Source organism: Orycteropus afer, unplaced genomic scaffold (genome assembly GCF_000298275.1).
Source record: "Orycteropus afer afer isolate SDZICR_OR568_19922 unplaced genomic scaffold, OryAfe1.0 scaffold00004, whole genome shotgun sequence".
Classification (NCBI taxonomy): Eukaryota; Metazoa; Chordata; class Mammalia; order Tubulidentata; family Orycteropodidae; genus Orycteropus; species Orycteropus afer.
The window spans coordinates 8,320,226-8,347,874 of NW_006921591.1; the positions used below are offsets into that span (position 1 = coordinate 8,320,226).

Genomic DNA, 27,649 nt, shown 5'->3' on the forward strand with positions numbered 1-27,649 from the left:
AATCATGGGAGAAGGAAGGGCTGCTTATGCAGAGGGAGACAGCTCAGGGTGCAGGAGAGTATGGAGGGATGGTCACTGGGAAGAGGTAACTATGGAGAGGAAGTGGGAGGGGAGTTGTTGCATTGTGGTAAACTGTGGTCAATGACATGAGCCAAAGTATATGTGAACTGCTGTATGGAGAGTGAATTTGCTCTGTAAATCTTCACCCACATCACAATAAATTAAAAAAAAAAAATAAATAAAGATGTTTACTTGTGTTTTATTGACTATGCAAAAACATTCAACTGTGTGGATCCAAACAAATTGCAGGTAACATTTAGAAGAATGGGGATTTTTAATTGTGCTCTTGAGGAAACTGTCCACAGAAGAAGAGGCTGTTGTTCATACAAAACACGGGGATAGTTCACAGTTTAAAATTAGGATGGGAGTTGTGCTTTTCAAGATACTTACTAAATCTGCATGCTGAGCAAATAATCCAAGAAGCGGGCTATATGAAGAAGAACATGGCATGAGAATTGGAGGAAGACTCAATATCAACATGCAGTATGTAGATGACATGATCTTGCTTGCTGAAAGTGAAGATCACTTGAAGCACTTACTGATGAAGATTAGAGACTACAGACTGCATTGTGGATCACACCTCAACATAAAGGAATAGAAATTCTCACAACTGGACCATTAAGTAGCATCACAATAAATGGAGGAAAGATTGAAATTGTCAAAGATTTCATATTACTTGTTTCCACCATCAACATCAATGAAAGCAGCAATTGAGAAATCAGACATTGTTTTGTACTAGGCAAATCTGCTACAAAAGACTGCTTTAAAGTGTTAAAGAGTAAAGATGTCACTTTGAAGACTAAGGTGCATCTAACCCAAGCTATGGTATTTTAATTGCCTCATATGCATGTGGGAGCTCTGGTAGCATAGTGGCTAAGGCACTTGACTGCTCACCAGAAGGCTGGCGGTTCAAACCCACCAGCCACTCCTCGGAAGGAAGGTTGGGCAAGTCGGGGCCGACTCGACGGCAAATAACAACATAACAACAACAACATATGCATGTGGAAACTAGACAATGACTAAGGAGGACCAGAAGAGATGATGTTTTTTATTGTGGTGTTGTCAGTGAAGACTACTGAAAGTACCATAGACTTCCAGAAGAATGAACAAATCTGACCCGAAAGAAGTGTAACCAGAATGCTTCTTGGAAGTGAAAAAGGCCAGACCTTATCACACGCACTTTGGTCATATTGTCAGAATATGAATGCTCTCCATATTTCCTGGAGAAGGATATCATGCTCGGTAAAATGGAGGTTCAGCAAAATGGGGAAGACCCTCAGTGAGATGGAGTCACACAGTGGCTGCAATGATGGGCTCAAGTATATCAAGGATTGTAAGGATGATGCACTACTGGCCAGAGTTTCACTTTTTTAGGGTCACTATGAATTGGAGCTTACCCAACAGCACTTAACAATAACAACATAGGTGGGTTCAAACTCAACAGTTTGCACTGTCTAGGACTTCACATACCCAATAGAAGAATTTAAATTATAAAGGAAATAAAAAAAGGGGTGACAACATGAACTTTTGATGAGAATGTGGAGACCTGCAAATACTCTTTGTTGTTGCAAGTGTAAAGTTGCAAAATGACTTTAGAAAATGATTTCACATTTTCTAATAAAGTTAAACATATATATTTTAGGGTCTTTTAATTCCATGTCCTGGTATTTACACAAGAAATAAAAACATGTATCCACAATTGGATTTGTGCAAAAATCTTTATAGTAGCTTTATTCACAACTAATAAAAACTAGATACAACCTATCTACCATTAATAAAAAATGGATAAAAAATAATCATGTATATTTATACAATATTATTCTATTCAACCTAATTAGAAAGTAACAGATCTTGGATGTAAGCAAAACATGAATGAATCTTAAATACATATTGTGTGGAGGAACTTTCATGCAAAAGAGTATATAATGAATTCTTTTGATTATCTGACATTCTAAAATAAGCAAAATTAATCTATGGGGAAAGAAATCAGAACAGTGGTTGTCATGTGGGTACCACTGAAAAGGGGCATAAAGTATAGTATAGGGCAGAGGTAAATGTCCTATATCTTGATGAAATTTGAATGAATTTATCAAAACTCACCAGATTGTACCCTTGAGAGGTATATATTATAATATTTGTAAATTATATTGCAGTATAAGGTGCTCTGGTGAAGTAGTGCCTAAGGCATTTGACCCAGAAAGTTGATGGTTCAAACCTACCAAACACTCTGTGAAAGGAAGACTGGGCAATATACTTCTTTAAAGATTTATCACCTTGGAAACTAAAGGGGGTCACTATGAGTGAGAACTGACTCGATAGCAGTGAGTTTCAGTATATTTTTAAAACAATTTAAAATGATCTGAAGCAAGAAAGAGAAGCAGGAATTTCTTTTCTTTTTTTTTTTTTTTTTTTTGAAATGATTGGCCAAAATATGGAAATAGGAGGTAGCAGAGTCAAGAATTTATTAACTAGCTTTAACTGATGTTCTTCACATTTAACTTGTGCTATTGAGTTACCTGTACTTAACTAGCTATACCTAAACTAACTAGGTTTTCAGCATTTATTTGTTAAAGTATTCTATAGTTTCTTGAATAACTGGTCACCTAGTTATTTAAATATTGGAGTATAAAGCACATTCCAGTTAATCAGAGAAAGTTCATCGTGTTCTCTATATAAAATAGTATATGTTTTTTTTTTTTAATTTATTATTATGCATCAGTAACATCAAGATAATATTTTAAAGAATTCTATAGAACACAGTGATAAAAACACTATCATATTGATTTGACATCTTATCGACATGCTATTATATTTCTATTCAACTTATAGGGTTAAGAATTTTACGTTCTGCATAATTGAAATCATGAGGCAGATAATAGCACGTGAAGTTTTATATTCTCCTGAATTCTAAAATATTTGGTGATACTAATGAGTAGTATCACTGGTATATTTTTTAAGTCTTTGTTTTACAGATACCAAGAAAAGTTATTACTGAGTTACAAAGAATGAAGGAAATGATTTAATTAGATGTTTCCCTAATATCTCCATACAGCAAAAATCGTTGATAAGAAAAACTCTAAAAAGAGAAAGTGGTCTATTATAATGTAATGATAATATAACTTTAGCAACCTACCCACCTCCATCCGATGGATTCTGACTCATAGCAACTCCCACTGGGCTTCCAAGACTGTAAATCTTTATGGTAGTGTATTGTCTCATCTTCTTCCTGCTGAGCAGCTGCTGGGTTGGAACTACCAACCTTCTGTATATCAATTGAATGTCTGACCCACTGTGCTACCAGAGCTCCTTAACCTTAGTAAGAGAGCTAAAAAAAAGAAAGAAATCTGTAAATTTACTACTCTCATTAACATTTTGAAATGTGTACTTAGGTGTATAGGTAAATCCATGAAATATTGCAATTTCATTTTCTTAAATTGTATAATTTTATTATAGATCCATATTTTTCAGAAAACTATAATACATGGTAGTTGTTGAAGCATTCAACTGGTTACCAAAAGGTTGGCAGTTCAAACCAGCTTTTCTGTGGGAGAAACATGAGGCACTCTACTTCTCTAAAGATTTACAGCCTTGGAAACTCTATGGGCTAGTTCTGCTATGTGCTAAGTTGTTGTTATGAATTGGGACCGACTGGATGGCAGCAAGTTATACAAATTTAAGCCATAAAATACTTAACCCTATAAAATGTTTATAAAAATGTAAGTCTAGTATACTTTTTAAACATTATGATTTTGGTTCTGATCCTTTGAAGGATGGTTTTAAGTCAATATGTAATTTCAATTTGAATTGTCTAGTTGTTTTTCCCTAAGACTGAAGTACTTACTACTGATTTAAAAAACAAAACAAAAAGAACGTATGCTGAAGGATGTTTTGGATACTGAAAGAATGTTCACCTTTGAATTTTATTCCTGGCTGTTTAACCAATTCCTTTGAAATACTAAAAAATTATGTCTCTGGATGATGCCTGGACATGAAAAGAGTCAGTGTTTGGTGCAGAGGTATAGTAAGGGTAGTAAGTGGTCCTTGTCTGAATTTGAACACCCAACGGCAATCTCTAAATTGCAAAGCCTCAAAATATCAAGATGAATAGTTGTTAATTGTGGTGACACATCAACAGGAATATTTCATGGAGTTAATTTTTTGTTTATTTGTTACAGAAATATGAGATGACGTCAGATACGTGGCTCTCTAAACAGGTATAGATTATGTGGTATCTTTGTCACATTTTTCTATGGTGACCATTTGTTCACTCATTTTTCATGTGGTAACTTTCTCTAAAAATTTAAGTAAATATGATTTTAAGGTTTTGTTATATTTAACATGTCCTTATATATGTTTGTTATATATTTAATATGACTTTAAAACTTTGTTATATTTCTTTGAATAAGACTTTTCCTTTAAAACATTATTTATGATTTCAGTTGTCTATGATATCATTTGTGAATAGTACCATTGTTTTTTTTTTTTTTCTTTTAATTGTGATTTGGGTGAAAATTTGCAGAATAAATTCACTTTCCATACAGCAGTTCACATACACTTTGTCTCATGACATTGACCACAATTTACCACAAGGCAACAGCTCCCCTCCTACTTCGTCCCCATAGTTACCTCTTCCCTGTGTCCATTCCTCCATGCAATCCTGCCCCCTGAGCTGTCTCCCTGTGAATAAGCAGCCCTTCTTTCTACCATGATTGTTCTCTCCAAGGAGTGTATTTACCTCAGGTAAATGTTCAACTCCCATGCCTGTCTTTTGCTTGGCTGGAAACCACAGGTGTGGGTTCAATTCCAGAACTAAAGGGCAGCTAGGGGCCATAGTCTTAATGGTTCTGCCAGGCTCCATCAGACCAGCAAACTTGATCCCCCTTCTTTTTTTTTTTCCAAATTCTTTTGAGTTTTGTTCCACATTGTTCTCCCTCTCTACACAGGGTATCCTACATAGATCCCCCTCTGATTGGTTGACATTGGTAGCTGGGCACCATCCAGTTCTTCTGGTCTCACAGCCATATAGGCTGAGGATTGCATGGTGTACCAGTTGTTAGGACTAATTCTTTCCAAAAATCTTTGGTTTTCTTCATTCTTCTTTGCTCTGGATGAGGAGAGACCCCTCATTGCATCTAGATGGCTGCTTGCAAGCTTTTAAGATCCCAGTAGCTACTTGCGAAAGTAGCAGGTAGAACAATGTTTTGTGTACTGTGTTATGCCAATTGAACTTGATGTCCCCTATGACTATGGTCCCAAGCCCACAGATTCAACTACTCGCTCCCTTAGGTAGCTGGCTGTGACTAAGAAGTAACTACAACCTTGTCCCTTGTCAGCTTTACTATACACCTGGGAATTCAGATCATACAAATACACTTATAGGACCATTGTCTGCCAACCCTATACATGTTCTTGGGTACACTCCCTGCTTCATAGACATACCTACTAGTTCAGCCTGTCCACACATCTATCCACCCATATACCCATGTTTGCCTTCACTGACAACGTAGTACTGTATGTGCAAAAGGGTTTATCCATGTTTCCTGTACCTCCCATCTACCTCTCTCTTCCTCTTCCTCAATGCCACTATGTGGATCACTCTAATTTGGTATATTCCCCTTCTCTTCACACAAATCACCACTTATCTCTACCTATATAACAGTGTTCCCTCCCATCCACTCCCACCCCTGGTAACCAACAAAGAAAATGTCCTTCCTTGATTTTTACAATAATGGACTAATACAATGTTTGATCTTATGTGATTGACTTATTTCACTCAGCATAATGTCATCCACATTCATCCACATTGTGCGGTGTTTTGCAGATTCTAGGTCATTCTTTAGGGTTGTATAGTATTCCATTGTGTGTATGTACCAAAGTTTGTTTATCCATTCCTCAGTTGATGGACACCTAGGTTGTTTCCATCTTTTGGCTATTGTAAATATTGCTGTGATGAACATGGGTGTGCATATGTCTGTTCTTGTCCTGGCTCTCACTTCTTTAGGATATATACCTAGTAATGGAATGGCTGGGTCAAATGGTATTTCTAATTCTGACTTTTTAAGGAATTGCCATACTGCTTTCCACAATGGTTGTATCATTTTACAGTCTCACCAGCAGTGCATGAGAGTCCCAATATCTCCACATCCTTGCCAGCATTTGTTATTTTCTGTCTTTTTGAACTTCACTACTAGTACTGGAACAAGATGATATTTCATTTTTTGTTTTGATTTGAATCTCTAATGGCTGATAATTGTGAGCATTTCTTCATATGTTTGTTGGCCGCCTGAATATCCTCCTTAGTGAAGTCTATTCATGTCTTCTGCCCATTTTTAATTGGATTATTTGCTTTTTGTTATTGAGGTGCTGGAGTTTTCTATAAATTCCAGAGATAAATCGCTGGTCAGATATGTCATTGCCAAATATTTTTTCCCAATCTGTAGGTTCTCTTTTGACTCTTTTGGAGAAATCTTTGGAAGCACATAAAAATTTAATTTTTAGAAGGTCCCATTCATCTGATATCTTTTTTTCTGTTTGTGCATTTTGCATTATGCTTGATAGCCTATTTATGCCATATATTAGGGCTGCTAAATTTGCCCCTAGTTTTTCCTTGAGGAACTTTATACTTTCAGCTTTTACATTTAAATCTTTGGTCAATCTGCAGTTAGTTTTTGTGTATGGTGTGAGTTAAAGATCTCATTTCATTTTTTGCAAATGCATATCCAGTTTTGCCAGCACCATTTATTAAAAAATATTCTCTTCTCCATTTAATGGATTTCGGCCCTTTGTCAAAGATCAGCTGACCATAGGTCGATGGATCTATTTCTGGGTTCTCAATTCTATTCCATTGGACTATGTGTCTGTCATTTATAACAACACCAGGCAGTTTTGACTGCTGTGGCTGTGTAGTAGGTTTTGAGATTCGGCAGTGTGAGACCTCCTACTTTGTTCTTCTTCAGTAGTGCTTTGCTTATCCGAGGACTCTTTCCTTTCCATATAAAGTTAGTGATTGTTTTTTCCATATCCTTAAAAAATGTTGATGGGATCTGGATTGGGATTGCATTGAATGTATAGATTGCTTTGAGGAGAATTGACATTTTCATAATGTTCAATCTTCCTATCCACAAGCATGGGATGCTCTTCTATTTATGAAGATCTCTTATGATTTCTTTTAGTAGTTTCTTTATAGTTTCCTTTGTACAAATCCTTTGTGTCTCTGGTAAGACTTATTCCCAAGTATTTTATATTTTTGGTAGCTATTATAATTGGTATTGATTTCCTTATTTCTTTTTCAGTAATCTCTTTTCTGGTGTAGAGGAATCTAACTAATTTTAAATCTCTCAATTAGTTCTGATAGATTTTTGACTGAGTCTCTTGGATTTTTTAGGTTTAGTATCATATCATCAGCAAATAGGGATAGTTTGACTTCTTCCTTACCAATTTGCATGCCTTTGATTTCTCTTCCTTGCTTATTGCCCTGGCTAGGACTTCCAATACAATGTTGAATAAAAGTGGTGATAGAGTGCATCCTTGTCTGGTTTTTGTTTACCAAGGGAATGGTGTCAGTCTCTCTTCATTGAGAATAATTTTGGCCTTTTGTTTTGCACGTTGTTGTTGTTGTTATTTGCCATCGAGTCGGCCCTGACTCATAGTGACCCCTCCTTGGGTTTCCGAGGCAGTATCACTAAGGAAGTAGGAATGCCCAACCTTCCTTCCAAGGAGTGGCTGGTGATTTGCATAGATATCCTTTATTATGTTGAGGAATGTCCCTTCTATTCCTATTTTTCTGAGAGTTTTGATCAGGATGGGTGTTGGATTTTATCAAATGCCTTTTCTGCATCAATTCATATGATCATGTGGTTCTTCTCTTTTGTTTTATTTATGTTGTGGATGACATTAATTGTTTTCCTAAGGTTGAACTATCCTTGCGTACCTGATATGAACCCCACTTGGTCATGATGAATGATTTTCTTGATATGTTTTTGTAGTCTATTGGCTAGGATTTTGTTGAAGATTTTTGCATCTACATTCATGAAGGATATAAGTCTGTAGTTTTCTTTTTGAGTGATGTCTTTGCTGGTTTTGGTATCAAGGTTATGCTTGCTTCATAAAATGAATTAGGGAGGATTCCATCCTGTTCTATGTATTGGAATAGTTTGCGTAGGAATGGTTTCAGTTCTTCTCTGAATGTTTGGTAGCATTCTCTAGTGAAACCATCTGGGCTAGGCCTTTTTTTTTTTTTTTTTGGAAAAATTTTTTGAAGACCCGTTCAATTTCTTCTTCTGTAATGGATCTATTCAACTTTTCCAAATCAATCTGTGTTAGTTTAGGTAAGTGGTGTGTTTCTAGAAATCTGTCCAATTCTTCCAGAGTTTCAAATTTGTTGGAGTACCATTCTTCATAGTATCTTAATACTATCTGTTTTATTTCAGTTGGTTCTGTTGTGATATCACCCATTTCATTTCTTATTTGTGTTCTCTCCTCCTTTCCTTTGTTAAATTTGCCAGTGGATTGTCAGTTTTATTAATCTTTTCAAAAAACTAACTTCTGATCTTATTGATTTTTTTCTATTGCCCTTCAATTTTCTGTTTCATTGATTTCTGTTCGAACCTTGACTATTTCTTTTCTTCTGGTGACTATAGGCCTTTCTTGCTTTTCATTGCTAATTGTTGAAGATGTTGATTTAAAGTGTTGATTTTGGCTTTCTCTTCTTTTTAGATGTGTGCATTTATTGCTATAAATTGGCCTCTGATAACTGCTTTTGCTGTGTCCAAAAGATTTTGGTATGTTGTTTTCATTCTCATTTGATTCATTGAATTTTTTGAAATTCAATTTTTATTTCTTCTCTTACCCAGTCTTTCTCAAGGAGGGTGTTGTTCAGTTTCCATGTGTTTACTCTTTTTCTGTTGATCTTGCTATTGTTGATTTCAAATTTGATAGCATTGTAATCTGAGAGGATGCTTTGCAGTATTTCAATGTTTTTAAATTCATGAAGGTTTGCTTTATGGCCTAACATATGGTCGATCTTGGAAAATGTTCCATGTGCACTGGAAAAAGACTGTATATTGTGCTGTTGTTGGGTGAAATGCTATGTAGATGTCTATAAGGTCAAGTTGGTAGATTGTATTGTTTATCTCTTCTGCATCTTTATTGAGTTTCTTTCCAGTTGTTCTATCTTTCACTGAAAATGGTGTATTAAAGTCTCCCACTATGACTGTGGAATCATCTATTTGACTTTTCAACTCTTTTAAGGTCTAATTTACATATTTTGGGGTACTTCCATTGGGTCCATAGATATTTATTTTGGTTATATCTTCATGTTCAATTAATCCTTTAATCATTACATAAAGACCTTCCTTGTATTGTATGGTGGTTTTTGTTTTAATGTCAATTTGGTCATAAATTAATATTGCCACTCCTGATCTTTTACTGTTGCCATTTGCTTGATATATCTTTTTCCAATCTTTGATTTTTAGTCAATTTTTGCCTTTGTCTCTAAAGTGTGTCTCTTGTAGACAGCATATTGATGCCTTTTGTTTTCTTATACCATCTGCAACTCTCTGTCTCTTGAGTGGTGAATTTAATCCATTAATATTCAATGTAATTATTGACAAATAAGAATTGGTTGCTGCCATTTTGTTATGTGTTTTTTCATGGTGTCCCTGGTTTCTTTGTTCTATATTATTTTCTGTGCTGAGCTCATTATGTTTATGAATCATGTTATCATTTTCTTTGTTGTTGTTGTTTTAGTATTTGATGAATATTTGTACTTGTCCTCTTTTTTTATTGTGATGTGAAGGTTTATCATTTTTCTTTGAGGTTATACTGTGATTTATAGTTTTCTCCATGAGATTAGAATAGTCCATTCTATCTTTCAACTCTCTTGACTTCCTCACCATTTAGAAGTTCTGTAACTACACAGTATTTTCCCTCTTTTTGGTTTGTAGTTGTCCCCAGTTGCCAATTGATGTCTCTGTTTCCCTGCTTACAATCTTGTAAACTTATTTTACTTTAGATATGTCCATAGCTGTGTTTTCTGGGTTATGTCATCTTGTGTGTTTATGGTTGGTTGCATTTGCTATTTTTGGTTCTCTGTTCAAGGACTCCCTTTAGTATCTCTTGTAAGGTTGGTCTGATTTTAACAAGTTCCCTTAGTTTCTGCTTATCTGGAAATCTCCTAATTTCACCATCATATTTGAGGCACAATTTTTCTGGGTATATAATTCTTGGTTGAAAATTTTTGTCTTCAAGAGTTTTATATATACCATCCCATTGCCTTCTTGCTTGCATGGTTTCTGCTGAGAAATCAGAGTTTATTCTTACTGGTTGTCCTTTGTAAGTACATTTTTGCTTCTCTCATGCTGCTTTCAGGATTCTTTCTTGGTCTTTGGTTTTGATGAGTTTGATTATGATATGTCTTGGTGATTTTCTTTTGGGGGTCTATCTTGTTTGGGGTTCATTGGACTTCCTGAATGGATATATTCTCATCTTTCATCATATCAGGGAATTTCTCCTCCAACAAATCTTGGACAATTTTCTCAATGGTTTATTTTTCTCTTCCTGTTCTGATATTCCAATGACATGTAGGTTATTCCTTTTGATGGTATCCCACATGAAACTTAGGCTATCCTCATTTTGTTTTGATCTTTTTTTTCTGATTGATCTCTTTCCAAAGAAATATTCAGGTATTTGTCTTCCATCTCATTAATTCTGTCTTCTATCACATCAATTCTACTCCTTTGCCCTTCCAATGTGTTGTCTATATCTGACAATTTAGTATTAATCTTCTTTATTTCTATCTGTAGATTCAGAATCATTTCTAATTTTTCATTTATTTTGTCATTTTGTTCTTGTAGTTTCTTCCAAAATTCTTCTAGGTTTTTTGCTGTGTTTTCCTTGGTCTGTCTCTCAATCCTTTGAACATACCTAAATATAATTCTTTTGAATTCCTCATCAGAGCATTCCAATGCTGCTTCTTCCTCAGGGATGTGTTCTGGGTCTGTATCCTTCTCCCTTGTTTCTACCACTTTATCTTGCTTCCTTTTGTGAACTGTGATGGTCTGTTGTGTCTAAGGCATTGTGGCATTATTGTATTTAGATCTCTTTTAACTGTTTGTAAGGAGCAGCCAAAAATGAGTCAGGCTTTTCTTGGTGGTTGGTTATTGCAGGCCTGTTGGTGGAGAAGGAAGTCATGGATCTCACTCAGTAAGTAAAGTTGCAAGAGGTGTGGGTATAGTTGTGTTGTATGGGGACTGTTGCTGTCTTCCACTCAGACAAAAATAACAATTGAATAACTATCAAAAAAGTAAAAGCAATTGGACAAAAACACACTGTATAATCACACTGGAACAGTAACTGAAAAAAGAAAAAAAGAAAAAAAAAACAACAGAAATATCTGGGGAGAGGCTAATAAGAGAAAGAAGGTAGATAAAGAGAATAATGAAGAAACAAATGTTAAAAACTCAAACAGAAAAACAAGGATCAGTGTTAACAATGAGAACAAAAAAAGAAAAAAGGAAAAAAAAAATTGCAACCAGCAACAGGGAAAAGAAAAACACTGAAAACTAGAACCTGAGAGGGGAAGAATAAAGAATAATAGTAAAAAAGACAAAAGTAATAATAATAATAGTTGTTGTTGTTGTTGTTGTTGTTATATGCCGTCGAGTCAGACTTGACTCATAGCAACCGCTCCTTGGGTTTCCTAGGCAGTATCACTACGGAAGTAGATTGCCCCATCTTCCTTCTGAGGAGTGGCTGTTGGGTTTGAACCACCAGCCTTCTGGTTAGCAGTCAAGTGCCTTTAGGCACTATGCTACCAGAGCTCCCATAATAATAGTAGTAGTTTTAAAAAAGACAAAAGAAACGAACTAAAAAACAGAAGGAAGAAAACATAGTGGTAGGGCAGGGCAGGACACACAGACTCCATCCAAGCACACAGACTGGAGTGGAGTTCCTGTGGCCCAGAAGGTGGGTGGGAGTGAGGGATGGTTGCACCTCTGTTCACCAAGAGGTTGGGTGTTAAGTGTAACAAGGGGAATGTCATACCTTTCCAGTTGTCTGTGTCTGGAATGTCCTTGGTGTTACTGGCAAATAGAGCCTGTTCTTAAGTCCCTGGAATCTGGGAGAACACAGTCTGTTTGAATATCCAAAATGGTCAAACTGCTTGTAAACATTCAAGATGGCTGCACCCTCCAGACAGACAAAAGTCCATAGCTCAGACTTCTATCCTCTTCGCTGCTTTCCCTTTGATTCCCCAGCCACCAGAGAGGTCCTTCGTGCAATCCATAGCTAGCAGGGCCAATTTTTGGGTTAATTCTTAGGTCTTACCTCCACTCAGCAAAATCTAAGCTGTCTGTGCCATCAGGATTGCTGCCAGACCACAGCTCCATATGTCTCCTTTTTTGGTGTTTTCATGCAAATTCTTCTGCTAGTTGGAGTTTAGTCCACTTCTGTATCCTTCCCTTCAAGGATCTGGGGTCCAGGACTATCTTCTGTATCTGTGTTAATTGGTTCCCCTTTTCTTTGTTGAATAGGGTCTGTGTAGTCTTTCTGCCTATTCTGTCATTTTACTAGAACTCTCAGCATTGGTTTTTATGGGACAAAAATTCCAGAATAATAAGTGCAGTCCATTTTCAAGATCATTCAGATGAATAAACTTTGTAAGGATTACGGAAAAATACTGTAAACCATCAAAACTGGGAACCACCAGCATTACTCAAATTGTCCTAAAAATTATGCAGACTTCTACATAAATAGGTCATAAGGAGCTCATTTGTGAAGAGGTGATTGAAATAAACAGTTTGGATCCTTGTCCATAAAGCTAATTTGTGCAAAAATGAGGTGGAAATCTAAATGAACATAATAGATGACATTACCAAATGTCTATATAACATGAGTTTATTCTGGACATCTCAGGAGGAAATACAAACAGATTATCCAGATATGGCTAAGTCCACTTTAATGTTAACCACATTTGTAGTTTTTGCAATGGGCAGTGTGTTTGGTTTTTATTTGTTTTGTCCCTTACCTAATTATTCACTGGTATTCATAAGGTTTTCAGTGGCCAGTTTTCTTTTTCTTTTTTTTTGAAGTGACTAGCCATGTCTTTCTTCCCAACATGTCTTGGTCTGGAAGTTCCTCTTGAAATACTAGTGGCGTAGCCTCCAGCCTCACAGCAAAATGCAAGACAACACAGTATAACAAAGTGACAGATAAGTGGTGTTATTCACCTTATGATTAGCAGTAAAACACTGATATATTAGTGGAAAACTTTATGAATAGCCTTGAAACATTGCCTGATAAAGTGCAGGAAGATGAGCCCCCAGATTGGAAGACACTCAAAATACAACTGGGCAAGAGCTACCTCCTCAAAGTAGAGTCGAACTTAATGTCATGAATGGAGTAAAGCTTTTAAGACATTCACTTGCTGAGGGGGTATGATTCAAAATGAGATGAAACAGCTGCAGATATGCAATATTAATTATAACATGGAATGTATGAAGTATGAATCTAGGAATATTGGAAGTTGTCAAAAATGAAATAGAACACATAAAGATAGATGTCCTACCATTAATAAACTGAAATTAGCCACTTTGAATCAGACAATCATATGGTCTACTATGCTAGGAATGACAAATTGAGGAGGAATGGTGTCACATTAATCATCAGATAGTACCTTTAAAGATCTATCCTGAAGCACTGTGCTGTCAGTGATAAGATAATATCTGTACACCTAAAGGATGAATACTTAATATTAATATTATTCAAATTTACACACCAAACACTAAAGACAAAGATGAAGAAATTGGAGATTTTTACCAACTCCTGCAGTCTGAAATTGACCAAACATCCCACCAAGATATATTGATAATTATGGTGAGAGGAATGCAAAAGTTGGAAACTAAGAAGTATCATTAGTAGTTGGACAATATGGCCTTGGTGATAGAAATCAAACTAGATATCACATGATAGAATTCTGCAAAATGAACAACTTATTCATTGCAAATACATTTTTCAACAACAGAAATGGTAGATATACACATGGACATCAGCAAATGGAACACAGGAATCAGATCAATTGCATCTGTGGAAAGAGGTAATGGAAAAGCTCAGTATCAACAGTAAAAACAAGGTCAGTTACTCTTTTGCAAGTTCAAGTTGAAGTTGAAAATTAAAGCAGCTCCACAACTGCCAAAATACAACCTTGATTATATCTCACCTGAATTTCAAGACCATATGAGGAATAGATTTGATGGACTGAACACCAGTGACCAAAGACCAGACAGGTTTTGGGATGGTATTAAGAACATCATATGTGTAGAAAGCAAATGATCACTTAAAAGACAGGAAAGGAATAAAAGACCACAATGCGTGTCAAAAGAGACTCTGAAACTTACTCTTGAACAGAGAGTAGCTAATACAATTGGAAGAAATGAAGTAGAAGAGCTAAAATAAGAGATCAAAGGAAGCTTATGACAAAGTAAAGTATTATAATAAAGTGTGCAAAAATCTGGAATTAGGAAAAAAAAAGAGGAAGAACACACTCAACATTTCTCAACTTGAAAGAACAGAAAAACAAATTCAAGTCTTGAGTTGCAATACTGAAGGATTCTGTGGACAAAACATTGAACAATGTAGGAAGCTTCAAAAGAAGATGGAAGGAATCCACAGTCACTGAATCAAAAATAATTGGTTGATGTTCAACTATTTCAGCAGGTAGCATATGATCAAGAACCAATGGTATTGAAGGAAGAAGTCACAGCTGCACTGAAGGAATTGGTGAAAAGTAAAGCTCTAGGAATTGATGGAATACCCGTTGAGATGTTTCAACAAATGGATGAAGCCCTGAAAGCCCTTATTGGTTTATGCCAAGACATTTAGAAGATAGCTACCTGGCCAACTGAATGGAAGAGTTCAATAGTTGTGGCCTATTCCAAACAAATGTGAGCCGACAGACTGTGGAGATTATCTAGCAATATAAGTAATATCACATACAAGTAAAATTTTGCTCAAGATAATTCAAAAAGAGTTGCAGTAATTTATTGACAAGGAATTTCAGAAATTCAAGCCAGATTCAGAAGAGGATGTGGAATGAGGGATATTCCTGTTGTGGGCAGATGGACCTTAGCTGAAAACAAAAAATACCAGTAAGATGTTCACATGTGTTTTATTGAATATATAAAGGCATTAGACTGTGTGGATCATAACAAATTATGGATAACATTGCAAAGGATGGGAATTCCAGAACACTTAATTGTACTCATGAGCAATCTGTTCATAGACTAGGAGGCTGTCATTCAAATACAACAAGGGGATACTACATGATTTAAAATCAGGAAAGGTGTGTATTAGGGTTGTATCCTTTCACCATGCTTATTCAATCTGTATGCTGAGCAAATAATATGAAAAGATGGACTAAATGAAGAAAAATGTAGCAGCAGGATTGGAGGAGGTCTCATTAACAGCCTGCAATATGCAGATGACACAACCTTGCTTGCTGAATGTGAGGATGACTTGAAGCACTTAGTGATGAAGATCAAAGGCTACAGTTTTCCGTATGGATTATGCACCATAAGGAAAATGAAAATCTCCCAAATGGAGTAATAGGAAACATCATGATAAATAGAAGAGTTTGAAGTTGTCAGGGATTTAATTTTACTTGGATCCTCAATCAATGCCCATGGAAGCAGCAGTCAAGAAATCTGAGGTCTTATTGGAATCTGCTGCAAAAATGTTAAAGAACACTTTTTTCTTAACACTTCTTTAACGTGTTAAGAAGCAAAACTGTCACTTTGAAGACTAAGGTGGCCTAATTCAAGCCGTGGGATTTCTTAATCACCTCATATGCATGTGAAAGCTGGACAATGAATAATGAATACTGAAGAAGAGTTTATGGTTTAAATTGTAGTATTGGTGAAGAATACTGAAAATTCTATGGACTTTCAGAAGAACGAACAAATCTGTCCTGTAAAAAGTGCAGCCAGAATGCTCCTTGGAAGCAAGAATGGCCAGACTTCATGTCACCTACTTTGGTCTTGTTGTCAGAAAGGACCATTCCCTGGAGAAGGATATACTTGTTAAAGTGAAAAAAAAAAAAAAAAAAAAAAAAAAAAACCACCTCAATGCCATCCTGTCAATTCGACTCATAGCAACTCCTTCTTGGGTTTTCGAGGTAGTATCTCTGTGGAAGTAGATTGCCTAATCTTCCTTCCGAGGAGTGGCTGGTGGGTTTGAACCAGCCTTCTGGTTAGCAATCAAATGCCTTAGGCATTATGACACCAGAACTCCTTTGGTAAATTAAAGGGTCAGCAAAAAAGGGGAAGACCTTCAACAAGATGGATTGACACAGTGGCTGCAATGATGGGCTTCAGCATAGCAAGTATTGTGATAATGGCCCAGGATTGGGCTTTGTTTTCTTCTATTTTACATAGGGTCTCTATGAGTGAGTGCCGACAAGACAGTACCTTACAACAACAAAAATTAATTATTATGTGTGCTGTGCCAAGGTTTTTGACTGCCAGCCAGAAGGAATCTACTTCCGTAAATATTTACCACTTCAGAAACCCAATGAGGGTTGCTATGAGTCAGAATCAATTAGATGGCAGTAAGCTTTTTTTTTGTTTTTTTTTGTATGGTTTCAATTATGCCCCCATTCATTGATGCATCCAAATGCATAACCCTAGCCATTTGCTGAATTCTGAAACATGCACGTTCATGTTGACATTTTCTCCTATTTCAACATAAGTGCAAACACTATAAATTCAAACTGAACACATTTCCCTTTCAGTCAGTTTTATTTCTTCTTATCATAATAACAAATGATTATCTGTCCATCTATTTGAAAAAGATATCTAGTCATCATTCTTGAAACTTTCCATATCCTTATCTGAAAATATAAGTCATCAATAAGTTCTTTCATTTCACTTCCAAAGATCTCTCAAGTCAATTTACTTTTCTTCATTTCACAAACATTATCCAGATTCAAACTGCAGGTACTGCAGTTCTTTCTGAACTGATGCACTCTCAACCTATTGGGAATCTGTCAGTCTGTTCTCCACACTGTAGACTGAGGGACCTTTCTGAAATGTGTATCTGATTCTGATTACTCACATCACCTTTATCCTCCCAACTTTCAACTCAAAATACTTTTGTTTCTTCCATATGTCCTCCAAATAAAGACCACGAACCCTTAAAATAGTCTACAGAGAGTAAGTGCAAAGCTTTTCCATCTCTGTGGCATAACATCCTTCTACCCATTTTCTCCATTCCAGCCCCATTAGCGGTCATATGCTCTTCCTTCTGAATGGAATTCTATAAACTATTGTCTTATTTGAAGACTAGTCATTACTATTATTTTTGTTCTCAGTGATATCCATAATTTTCTAACATATATCAACACAATACATGATTTTCTAGGATTATGCTACCTAAGTTTAAATCCCAGCATATGTTTGTTTAATTGAAACAAACAAAGCAAAGCGGCCAGCTTTCAGTTATTCAGTTAGATAATTCAGTCAGTTTATCACAGTTGACTTTTCTTCAGAAGCAGTGGGGAATTTTATGAAACAATTAGAATTAGATGAAATTTAAAGGATGGGTGTTGTAGTAATTGATGTAGCAGATTTCCAAGAGTAATTATCATGAACTCACTCCTGAGTAGTAGGAAGAATAGAAAGAGTTGGAAAAGTTTGGCCTAGCTTTCAAAGGATTTACAGTTAAGATAACTAGTATATGATATTTTGGGTTAAGATATAGTTTTTATATGCTTCATCACCCTGTGTGTCACAAGCACTGACTCACTTATGGTCATAAAAGTGAATAGTGAGATTATCTCCACTTCCTTTATTTGATTGTAGGGAAGGGTCCGATAGAGTTGTATGCTTCTGGCCAGACAACATCATACACCTGGAATATTTAAAAATCTAGCTATGCACTTCACATTGCAGACTTCATCTATTCTTTTTCTGGATCATTTCTAAAGTCCCAAAATTGGGAAAGGAAGGATGCAAAAGGGAGAAGCCTCAGCTATTCATATACCATATGATAGCAATTTACTTTTTTGAGTCATGCACAAGGGGAGAAGGGTGAATAAAGGAGAAGCCAATAGATAGAAATAAAAATAGTAGATAGGGTGACATCATAAATATCTTTTCCCATTTTATGCATTCATTCATTCAGCAAGAAACTGTTAAACATCTACTGTGTCCTACAAAATGTAGCCAAAATGATAATATTACAAACTTAATTACCAATTGCCTAGCCACTCCTCGGAAGGAAGGTTGGGCAATCCTACTTCCGTAGTGATACTGCCTCGGAAACCCAAGGAGGGGTCGCTATGAGTCGGGGCTGACTCGACGGCACATAACAACAACAACAGTGAAGGAGATCAGCATATTTAGATCAATACAGTGGAGTGTAAAGAAACTGATGAGAGACATAAATACAGGATTTTCTCAAGTGCCTTTTCTGCATGGATTAAAATGATCATGTGGTTCTTTTCCACTGTTTTATTTATGTGGTACATTAAGTCAATTGTTTTTTCTATTTTAGAACCATCCTTGCATACCTAGTATGAGTTCCACTTGGTTATGATGTATTATTATTATTATTATTATTATTATTATTGTGATATGTTGTAAGATTCTATTGGGATTTTGTTCAGAATTTTTGGTTTATCTTCATGCAGGATGTGGGTCTATAATTTTCTTTTGTAGTGATGTCTTTGCTTGACTTTGTTATCAGGTTTATACTCACTTTATAAAATGAATTCAGGAGTATTCTTTCTTTTTCTATATTCTATATTCTGGTGTAGTTTGAATAGAGTTGGTGTCAGCTCCTCTCTGAATGTTTGGCAGAATTTGCCAGTGAAGTCATTTGGGCCAAGACTTTTTTTGGGGAGGAGTTATTTTGTTTGTTTTTAATAACATGTTCAATTTCTTCTTTTGTTATGGGTCTATCAAAATTTTCTACTTCAGTCTATGTTAGTTTAAGTAAGTAGTGTGTTTCTAGAAATCTGTCCATTTCTTCCATGTTTTCAAATTTGTTGGAGTGGAGCCCTTCATAGTATCTTCTTCTTATCCTTTTTATTTCAGTTTGTTCTGTTGTGACATCATGCTTTTCATTTCTTATTTGTGTTGTTTGCATTTTCTCCTTCTTTTCCTTTGTTATATTTGCCAGTGACTTGTGGACTTAATCTTTTCTAGTCATGTGATTCTATTATTTTATTGTTTTCTGTTTCATTTATTTCTGCTCAAATCTTTAGTATTTCTTTTCCTCTGAAGCCTTGTTTTGCTGTTCTTTTCCAATTGTTGGAGATGATGGGTTAAGGTGTGGACGGCTCTTTCTTCTTGTTTGATATATGTATTTATTACTAGAAATTGCTCTCTGAGCACTGCTTTTGCTGGGTCTCAAAGATTTGGTTATGGTGCATTTTCCTTTTCATTTGATCCAAGAAATTTTTTATTTCATGTACTATGTCTTCTTTTACCCAGTAGTTTTTATGAAGATCATTATTCAGTTTCCATGTGTTGGCTTTTTTTTTTTTTTTCCCCTTGATCTTCCTATTTTGTTGATTTTTAATTTCACAGCACTGAGGTCTGAGAAGATAACTTGTTTTTATGTTTTTAAATTTATTGAGGCTTGCTTTTTGGACTAACATATGGTCTATTCTAGAAAATGTTCCATGTGCATTGGAAAAGAATGTATAGTGGGCTGTTTTTGAGTAAAGTAATCTGTGTATATCTGTGCGATCAAGTTGGTTGATAGTGTTGCGTTGTTCTTCTGTGTCTTTGTTAAGTTTCTTCCTACTTGTTCTATCCTTCACTGAAAATGGTATAATAAAGTCTCCTATTATTATGTGGAGTTGTCTATTTCTCTTTTCAAAACATTTAAAGTTTGATTTGCATATTTTGGGGCTTTTTCACTGGGTGTGTATATATTTCTTATGGTTATGTCCTCTTGTTAGATTGACATTTTAATTATTATATAATGACTTTCCTTTTCACTTATGATGGTTTTGCCTTAGTTCATTTTGTTAGAAATTGATATTTCCACCCCTGCTCTTTTTTGATTGCCATTAGCTTGATATATATACATATTTTCCAACCTTTGATTTTTACTTTTATCTATGTGTAAGTTGTATATCTTGTATACAGTGTATTAATGAGTCATATTTTTTATCCATTTTGCTATTCTCTATCTCTTGAATGGTTCATTCAATCCATTTACATTAAGTGTAATTATCAATAAGTATGAATTTACTGCTATCATTTTGTTGTGTGTTGTTTTTGGGGTGTGCTGCTGATTTTTGTTCTTATAATTTTCTGTGCTGAGCTCATTTTATTTATGAATTATGTTTTTTAAAAAATCATTCTTTCATTGTTATTGTTTTACTATTTGATAAGTATTTATGATTGTCCTCTTTTTATTTTCATTGGAAAGCTTTTAATTTCCTTTGAGGTTACCCTGAATTTTATTATTGTATATAAAATCAACAAGCAACATTAGTCTCAGTGCAGAGAGAAAGAAAAGATTCCCCATATGAATGGGTACTAGACAGTGATGCCCTTTATCACCAGTTCTATTCAACACTATATTGGAAGTCCTATCCAAAGCAATAGGCAGGAAAGGGAAATAAAAGACATCCAAAATTACAAAGAAAAAATTAAACTATCTGTATTTTCAGATGATATGATCCTTTACATAGCAAATCCCTAAGACTTAACAGGAAAATTACTGTAACTAATTGATACTTCACCAAAGAATGAAATTAGTCAATCACAGAAGGACCAATATTATATGAGACTACTGTTATAAAAAGTCAAGAAAAGGTTTACACACAAATAGAAATATTCTTTGATTGTTAGCAGGGGTGAGAGGGAAAGGACAGGTAAACCAATAACTAGAGGGTAGACACACATTAACTTGGATGAAGTGGAAGGCAATATACAAGAAGGGAATATCTGCTTTATAGATTATTTGTTAAATTTAAAAATGTGAAATGTATGTATTTATTTTAGATTGTTTCAATATGATTGTGGTGTCAAAATAGCTTATATCCTATAATCGCAGACAAAAAATATATGCCAAATAAATGTTTTTAAATGATAACATAAAATTAAAAAAAATAATAATAAATAATTTAAAGAAGCTAAAGAAGTGATACAGAATACATTGGAATCTCTGAGGTATGATTTCTGAACTAGGGAAATTTGGAAAAGAACTGTGTCCCATGAATTGAAATAAAATATTAATGAAATTTAGTACCAAAAAAAAAAAAGGAGACAGAAGATTCTTCCAGGCAGAGAAACATCATGTACAGTGGAAAAGAGTCAGATATTTCATAGGGATAAGAGACAAATAAATCATCAGCTCTATCACAGTTGAAAGGTGTGAGTTGCCCAATCATTCAAATATCTTATCAATACTGATAATATATTCAGTAAGGCAATTTTTCAGTCCTTGAATTCACTATTACTTTAAAGTCCTTAATTGATTATCTATATTTCATTATATTTTCATAACGGTTGAAAAAGGTAGAAAGGAAGATATAATTTTTGTATGACTATCAAGAAATGTTTTGACTCATGAGATTAGAATCAAAATCTCCAGAGTATTAAAATATTTATCTATTCTCTAAGTAATTATTGAGCACAAACTTTGTGATAATCACTGTACCAGGTGCTAGAAATACAACAATGAAAAAGATAAAGGTTTTGCCTTATGGAGGTTAATGTATTATTTTGTATATAATGTACCCATGTAAATAATGCAGAAATGTATATAATGTACATACCATCCATAAGAAATTAACATGTGATGGGGTTGCACAGTTTGCAAAAGCTGTATAATTCATGCACTATTTGGATAAAACATGGCAAATCTTAAGGAAGAATACATCCATACATACATGCATACAAACTTGCATAAAATGGAATACATTAGATGTTGTCAGTTGATATGGAAATAAATGGAAAGTAGGCAAAAGGGGAGGAACCCCGGTGGTACAGAAGTTAAGTGTCAGTTAATAATAGGCTGCTAACCAAACAGTCAGTGATTCAAACTCTCCAGCTGCTCCATGGGAGAAGGAGTAATAATCATCATCCGTAAAGATTTAAGACTTGGAAACTCTGTGAGCAGTTCTACTCAGTCCTATAGGGTCAATATGAGTCAGAATTGACTTGATGACAACAGAAATAAAAGGTAAAAAAGAATCAGGAATGTCAGGTAGGATTGAGTGATGTAGTTTCTCTGATCACACTTTACATAGAGTAATCTGGGATCACTCCATTGACATTGTATCAGAAACATGAATGAGATAAGAGAAAGAGTCAGATAGCAGGAAAGTGCAAAAGGTTTTGTGGCATGTAGGAGCACAGTGACAAAGTACCATGATGGAAGAAAAAGGCATCAGAAACTAGTGAAGGGCAAATTCATCTAAAAAGGTGTTTAGGCAATTCTATGACCTAAGAGGAAATCATATAAAAGATTACTTTTATACTATCTTCATTATCATTCTCACTAATCCAGCAATAAAGAATTCTATATTTTATCAGGTAAATTCATTTTCTTAATGTCTTCTTTAACAAATTAAAGAAATCTACAGAAGAGTTTCCATCATTTAATTAAAAAAAATCGATCTACTTATTTGTCACTAAAATATAATTGAAAAACACTGAATTGAGATTCACAGTTATGGTGAGCATTTCTTTGTGTGTATGTGTGAAGTGTGGAGTGATGATGGGGAATTGGAATTAAAGATTTATATGGACTCCTCCAAATTTGTGGCATTCTGGTTTTTGTAGTTTTAGTATATATATAGATACATCAAAGAAGTACATTCAAGTAATTTAAGCTGCTGAGTGAAGATTTTAGACAATATATTACATATTTAATGTCATAGAATTTTATAAATTTCATTAATAATTGTATTTGCTAAACCAGGACACATGTTCACCATTTATTTATCTATGAATAGTAATAGCTGAAAGCATACATTTCAAATGTAATTGTGAGATGATAATATGCTCTTCTATATTTTAGAATGAGGAACCTGTGTTTTCTAGAGATGGCAGCAAATTCTTTATGACAGTTCCTGTTAAGCAAGGAGGCCGAGGAGAATTTCACCACATAGCTATGTTTCTAATCCAGGTAAGTGCTCACTTCTTTCCATGATTTGGTCACGTTGCCATCATGTTCATGAGGGTCTGATTTCTGTAGTGATTGAACCTACACTCAATACATGTAAGGCCAAGTCAAAATCCAACTCAGTCAACATTGCACACTGGACCTGGAGAGATGATCTATGAAGCACTCTCCCACTGACAGCTATCTAATCAAGCAGTACCTACCCACAAAGCAGTCTCAACATTTAATAAAATTTAATAAGTCCCACATGCATGCAATGAATTTATGTCCATGGGTTATAGAATTTAATAGACAAAAAACATCCTACCCCTACTTTCAGAGACCTGAGGACAATCTAGAGAAAATTCATTCAATAAATGCACAATACCTGTTTTATACAAAGAACATTTTCAAGGTGGTATAAAAGTTTCAGGTACTCAAAACAATTTAAATTCCCACCAAAAATCTAATGGTTGAATAAATTTTGGCATTCTCCAACGAGGAAGTACAATGCAGGGTTAAAAAATAGGTTAAAATAGTTGTTTGATGTTTTCTCAGACTAATATCTGTTACTGTAATTTTATTATTATTATTATTATTATTATATTGGAATTCCTGAAAAGTAGAAGGGGGAAAGATCATTTTTCTCCCAACTTTTAAAAGAATGTAAATAATTTACAGGATTATATTATTATTAAAAAAATCAGTGAATTTAGAATAAATATTTTAAATATGACAAGGTTGATGAGTCAATTTGAATTTAATTTCTAGTGACAAACAAACATAAATTTTCCTTTATTATCACATAAAAAGAGTGTCCTGGTTTCATAGGTAAACCACCTTAGAGTAAGAAACCATTGAGGCTGAATTGGAATCTCATATGAAAATTTTACAGACAAACAAGTCAAGACTCAGTCTGAAGCTGAGAAAATAAGGAGAAATATAAATCCATTATCTGGACACATATACCTTTTGGACATTTCAGTGCTTTGACTTCTCAAAATCTTGATTCAGTAACTTAATATTTAATACTTTTCCAAGATCTGTATTATTAAAGTAATCAGTCATGATTCTAACTTTAATTTTAATCAAGACTGACATAAGTAATTTGGAGCATATGTAATTTCCACAATATAGATGTAGATTGATTTTAATAGTATATTATTAAAGTAGAAAAACAGGTTATAGATTCATGCATAATTATGATCATGTTGTAGTTAATTAACTGTATATATTTGTATTTAAATAAAATTATGAATAATTTCATATCAAGCTATTAAAATGATTATATCAGGAGGGTAGGATTAAGAAAAGATTTTCATTTTTTATAAAAATTTATTTATTTATTGCTTTAAGAGCTTGTTTTACGTTCAATGTAATGTGTACATGTGGTTTCATTCCCCATTTATCATGTCCAACCCTAACCCAGTCTCCTCCCCTTCCTACCCTGTAACCTTCCCATGTGTCCCTCATATTTATGGGTGATTTTTTTTTATATTCCATTATTCAGTTTAGGATTTTCCATATTATATATATGAATATGGCAATCATAAAAGATGAATAAAATAATGAGTTCTTTTTATGTAAGATATTACATTGAGGCTAGGGGATCCAAACTAACTAAAATTCGGTGCATGTGTATGTTCATGTGTTTACTTAGGTTTAATTGCATTTACCTAAGCAGTGACCTTAAAGCAATAAATAAATAAATAAATAAGTGTTCCATAATCTCATCACACCAAGCAGTCACATTATTAATAGCTGGTGTATATATTTCTAATAGTTTTTTCACATTAAAAACATAAAATTTTCTTCTACAGATTGGATTCAAAGTGTAAAAAATATATTTAACACACATACAGAAATATACACATATATATATATTTGTTGTTGTTGTTAAGTGCTGTTGAGTCGTTTCCAACTCATAGCGACCCCATGCACAACAGAACGAAACACTGCCCGATCCCACGCCAGCCCCACAAATCCCTGCTATACTTGAGCCCATCATCGTAGCCACTGTGTCAATCTCGTTGAAGGCCTCCCCCTCTTTCCTCGACCCTCCACCCTACCAAGCATGCCATCCTTCTCCAGGGAATGGTCCATTCTTACAACATGACCAAAATAGGTGAGACAAAGTCTGGCCATTCTTACTTCCAAGGAGAATTCTGGCTCCAGGACAGATTAGTTAGTTCTTTTAGCAGTCCATGGTACTTTCAGCATTCTTCGCCAGCACCAAAACTCAAAAGCATCAACTCTTCTTTGGTCTTCCTTATTCATTGTCCAGCTCTCACATGCATACGAGGCGATTGGAAATATCATGGCTTGTGTCAGGCGCACCTTAGTCCTCAAGGAGATATCCTTGCTCCTCAGCACTTGAAACAGTTCCTTCGCAGTTGACTTTCCCAATGCTACACATCGTCTAATGTCCTGACTGCTGCTTCCAATTGGCATCGATTGTAGAACCAAGCAATGTGAATTCCTTGACAACCTCAGTCTTCTCTCCATTTATTGTGATGCTGCTTATTGATCCAGTTGTGAGGATTTTTGTTTTCTTTATGTTGAGATGTAATCCATACTGCAGACTGTATTCTTCAACTTTCAGCAAGCAAAGTTGTATCGTCTGCATATCTCAGGTTGTTAATGATTCTTCCTCCAATCCTGATACCACGTTTTTCTTCATATAGTCCAGCTTCTCGGATTATTTGCTCAGCATATAGGTTGAATAACTGTGGAGAAAGGATACAACCCTGACACACTCCCTTCTTGATTTTAAACCATGTAATGTCCCCTTGTTCTGTTCGAACGACAGCCTCCTGGTCAAGGTACAGATTCCTCATGAGTACAATCACGTGCTCGGGAATCCCCATTCTTCTCAATGTTATCCATAATTTGTCATGATCCACACAATCAAATGTCTTTGCATAGTCAATAAAACACAAGTAAACATCTTTCTGGTATTCTTTGCCTTGAGCCAAGATCCATCTGACAACAGCTATGATATCTCTTGTTTCATGTCCTCTTCTGAATCCAGCTTGAACCTCTGGAAGTTCTCTGTCAATATACTGCTGCAAACGTTTCTGAATTATCTTCAGTAAGATCTTACTTGCGTGTGATATTAATGATATACATACATATACACATATACATACATATGTAATATTTAAGAAATACCTTAGAAGAATTTTCTTGCAAGTTTATGACATAGTCTTAACATGTACTATTATTCCTAAATATGATTTTATTAACTATTTAACATTCCATCATGTAGACATATTATATTGTATAAATGATTAATTCATAAAATATTGTATTCACCATTAAAGTTATTTCTACTTTCCAATATTATAAATGATATTTAGATATTCTAAGGAAGATGGGGCAATCTACTTCCATAGTGATACTGCCTTGGAAACCCAAGGAGGGGTCGCTATGAGTTGGGTCCAACTCGAGGGCATATAACAACAACAACAATAATAAATAAATACTTGTTTTTATTTATGACTATTTCCATAGAAATAAATTCCTAGAGATCAAAATAAACTTTGGAACATTTAAATATATATGTGTTTAGTTTTTTGATACATACCACCAAAATTAGCTCTCCAAAAATACTATACTAATTTAAAGTCTAACCAGTAATTCATGGCAATAATGATAACGTTTTGGCCCTTTCATCCTTCTCTTGCTATGTCAGAGTATTTCACCTGAAATTTATATATTCAGAAAGTGAGGAATGACAAAAACATAGGACTTCACAGTCCACAGTTAGAAAAACCACTTTTCAGCATTTGACATTTAGCTATACTTGAGATCTTTGCAATTCACTGAAAAGATATGTATTTAGTTATTAAATATAATTACTAAATGAAGTTAAGGAATTTTTGCAAGTAGTTTTCTCTCTCACACAATCAATAAGGAGATAAAAACCATTAATTAGAAACCAACCTACCAAATCAATATCTTTAAATATTTTAATTATGGAGAGTGATAATTGTTATAAATATTTTATGTTTTTTCCCCTCATTTATAAAAATGATATTTGTTAAAACAATTTCCAAAAATACAAAATGCATGTGTTTTCTCATTATAAACATGACTATAATTGCATAGAAAGTACAGTATTGCATTCTGTTATTTTAATTTTATAATGCACACATCCTTCATGCTACTAAATAATTTTATAAAACAGTTCTTTAGGAGATTTTATTTAGCTGACTGGATGTACATACTTAACCATGAAGTTCAATATTCATTTAGGTGCAATTTGTTGAAATTATAGATGAGACTATGAATAAAAATTTACTTAATTTATGGATTAGTTCTTTAGTATTGATTAGTAGTACTGGAATCCCTGAATTAAAAAAAAAAAAAAAAAAAACATTTGTAAGGCTTTATATACAAATTGCCAGCTTACTTTCATTATGAATTTGTGGAAGCAGTATTCATGAGCATTTTGTGTATGTTCATA

General features: G+C 34.5%; 1 protein-coding gene across 1 annotated transcript in view; it reads left to right on the plus strand.

The window, feature by feature from the left end:
• DPP10 (dipeptidyl peptidase like 10) overlaps positions 1-27,649 on the plus strand; it is a 1,219,576-nt gene that overhangs the window by 1,056,397 nt on the left and 135,530 nt on the right. The window contains exons 12-13 of the mRNA XM_007937655.1: positions 4,236-4,274; positions 23,098-23,205. Of these exons, the coding sequence (XP_007935846.1) occupies positions 4,236-4,274; positions 23,098-23,205 (147 nt within the window). The remainder of the gene's footprint in view (positions 1-4,235; positions 4,275-23,097; positions 23,206-27,649) is intronic.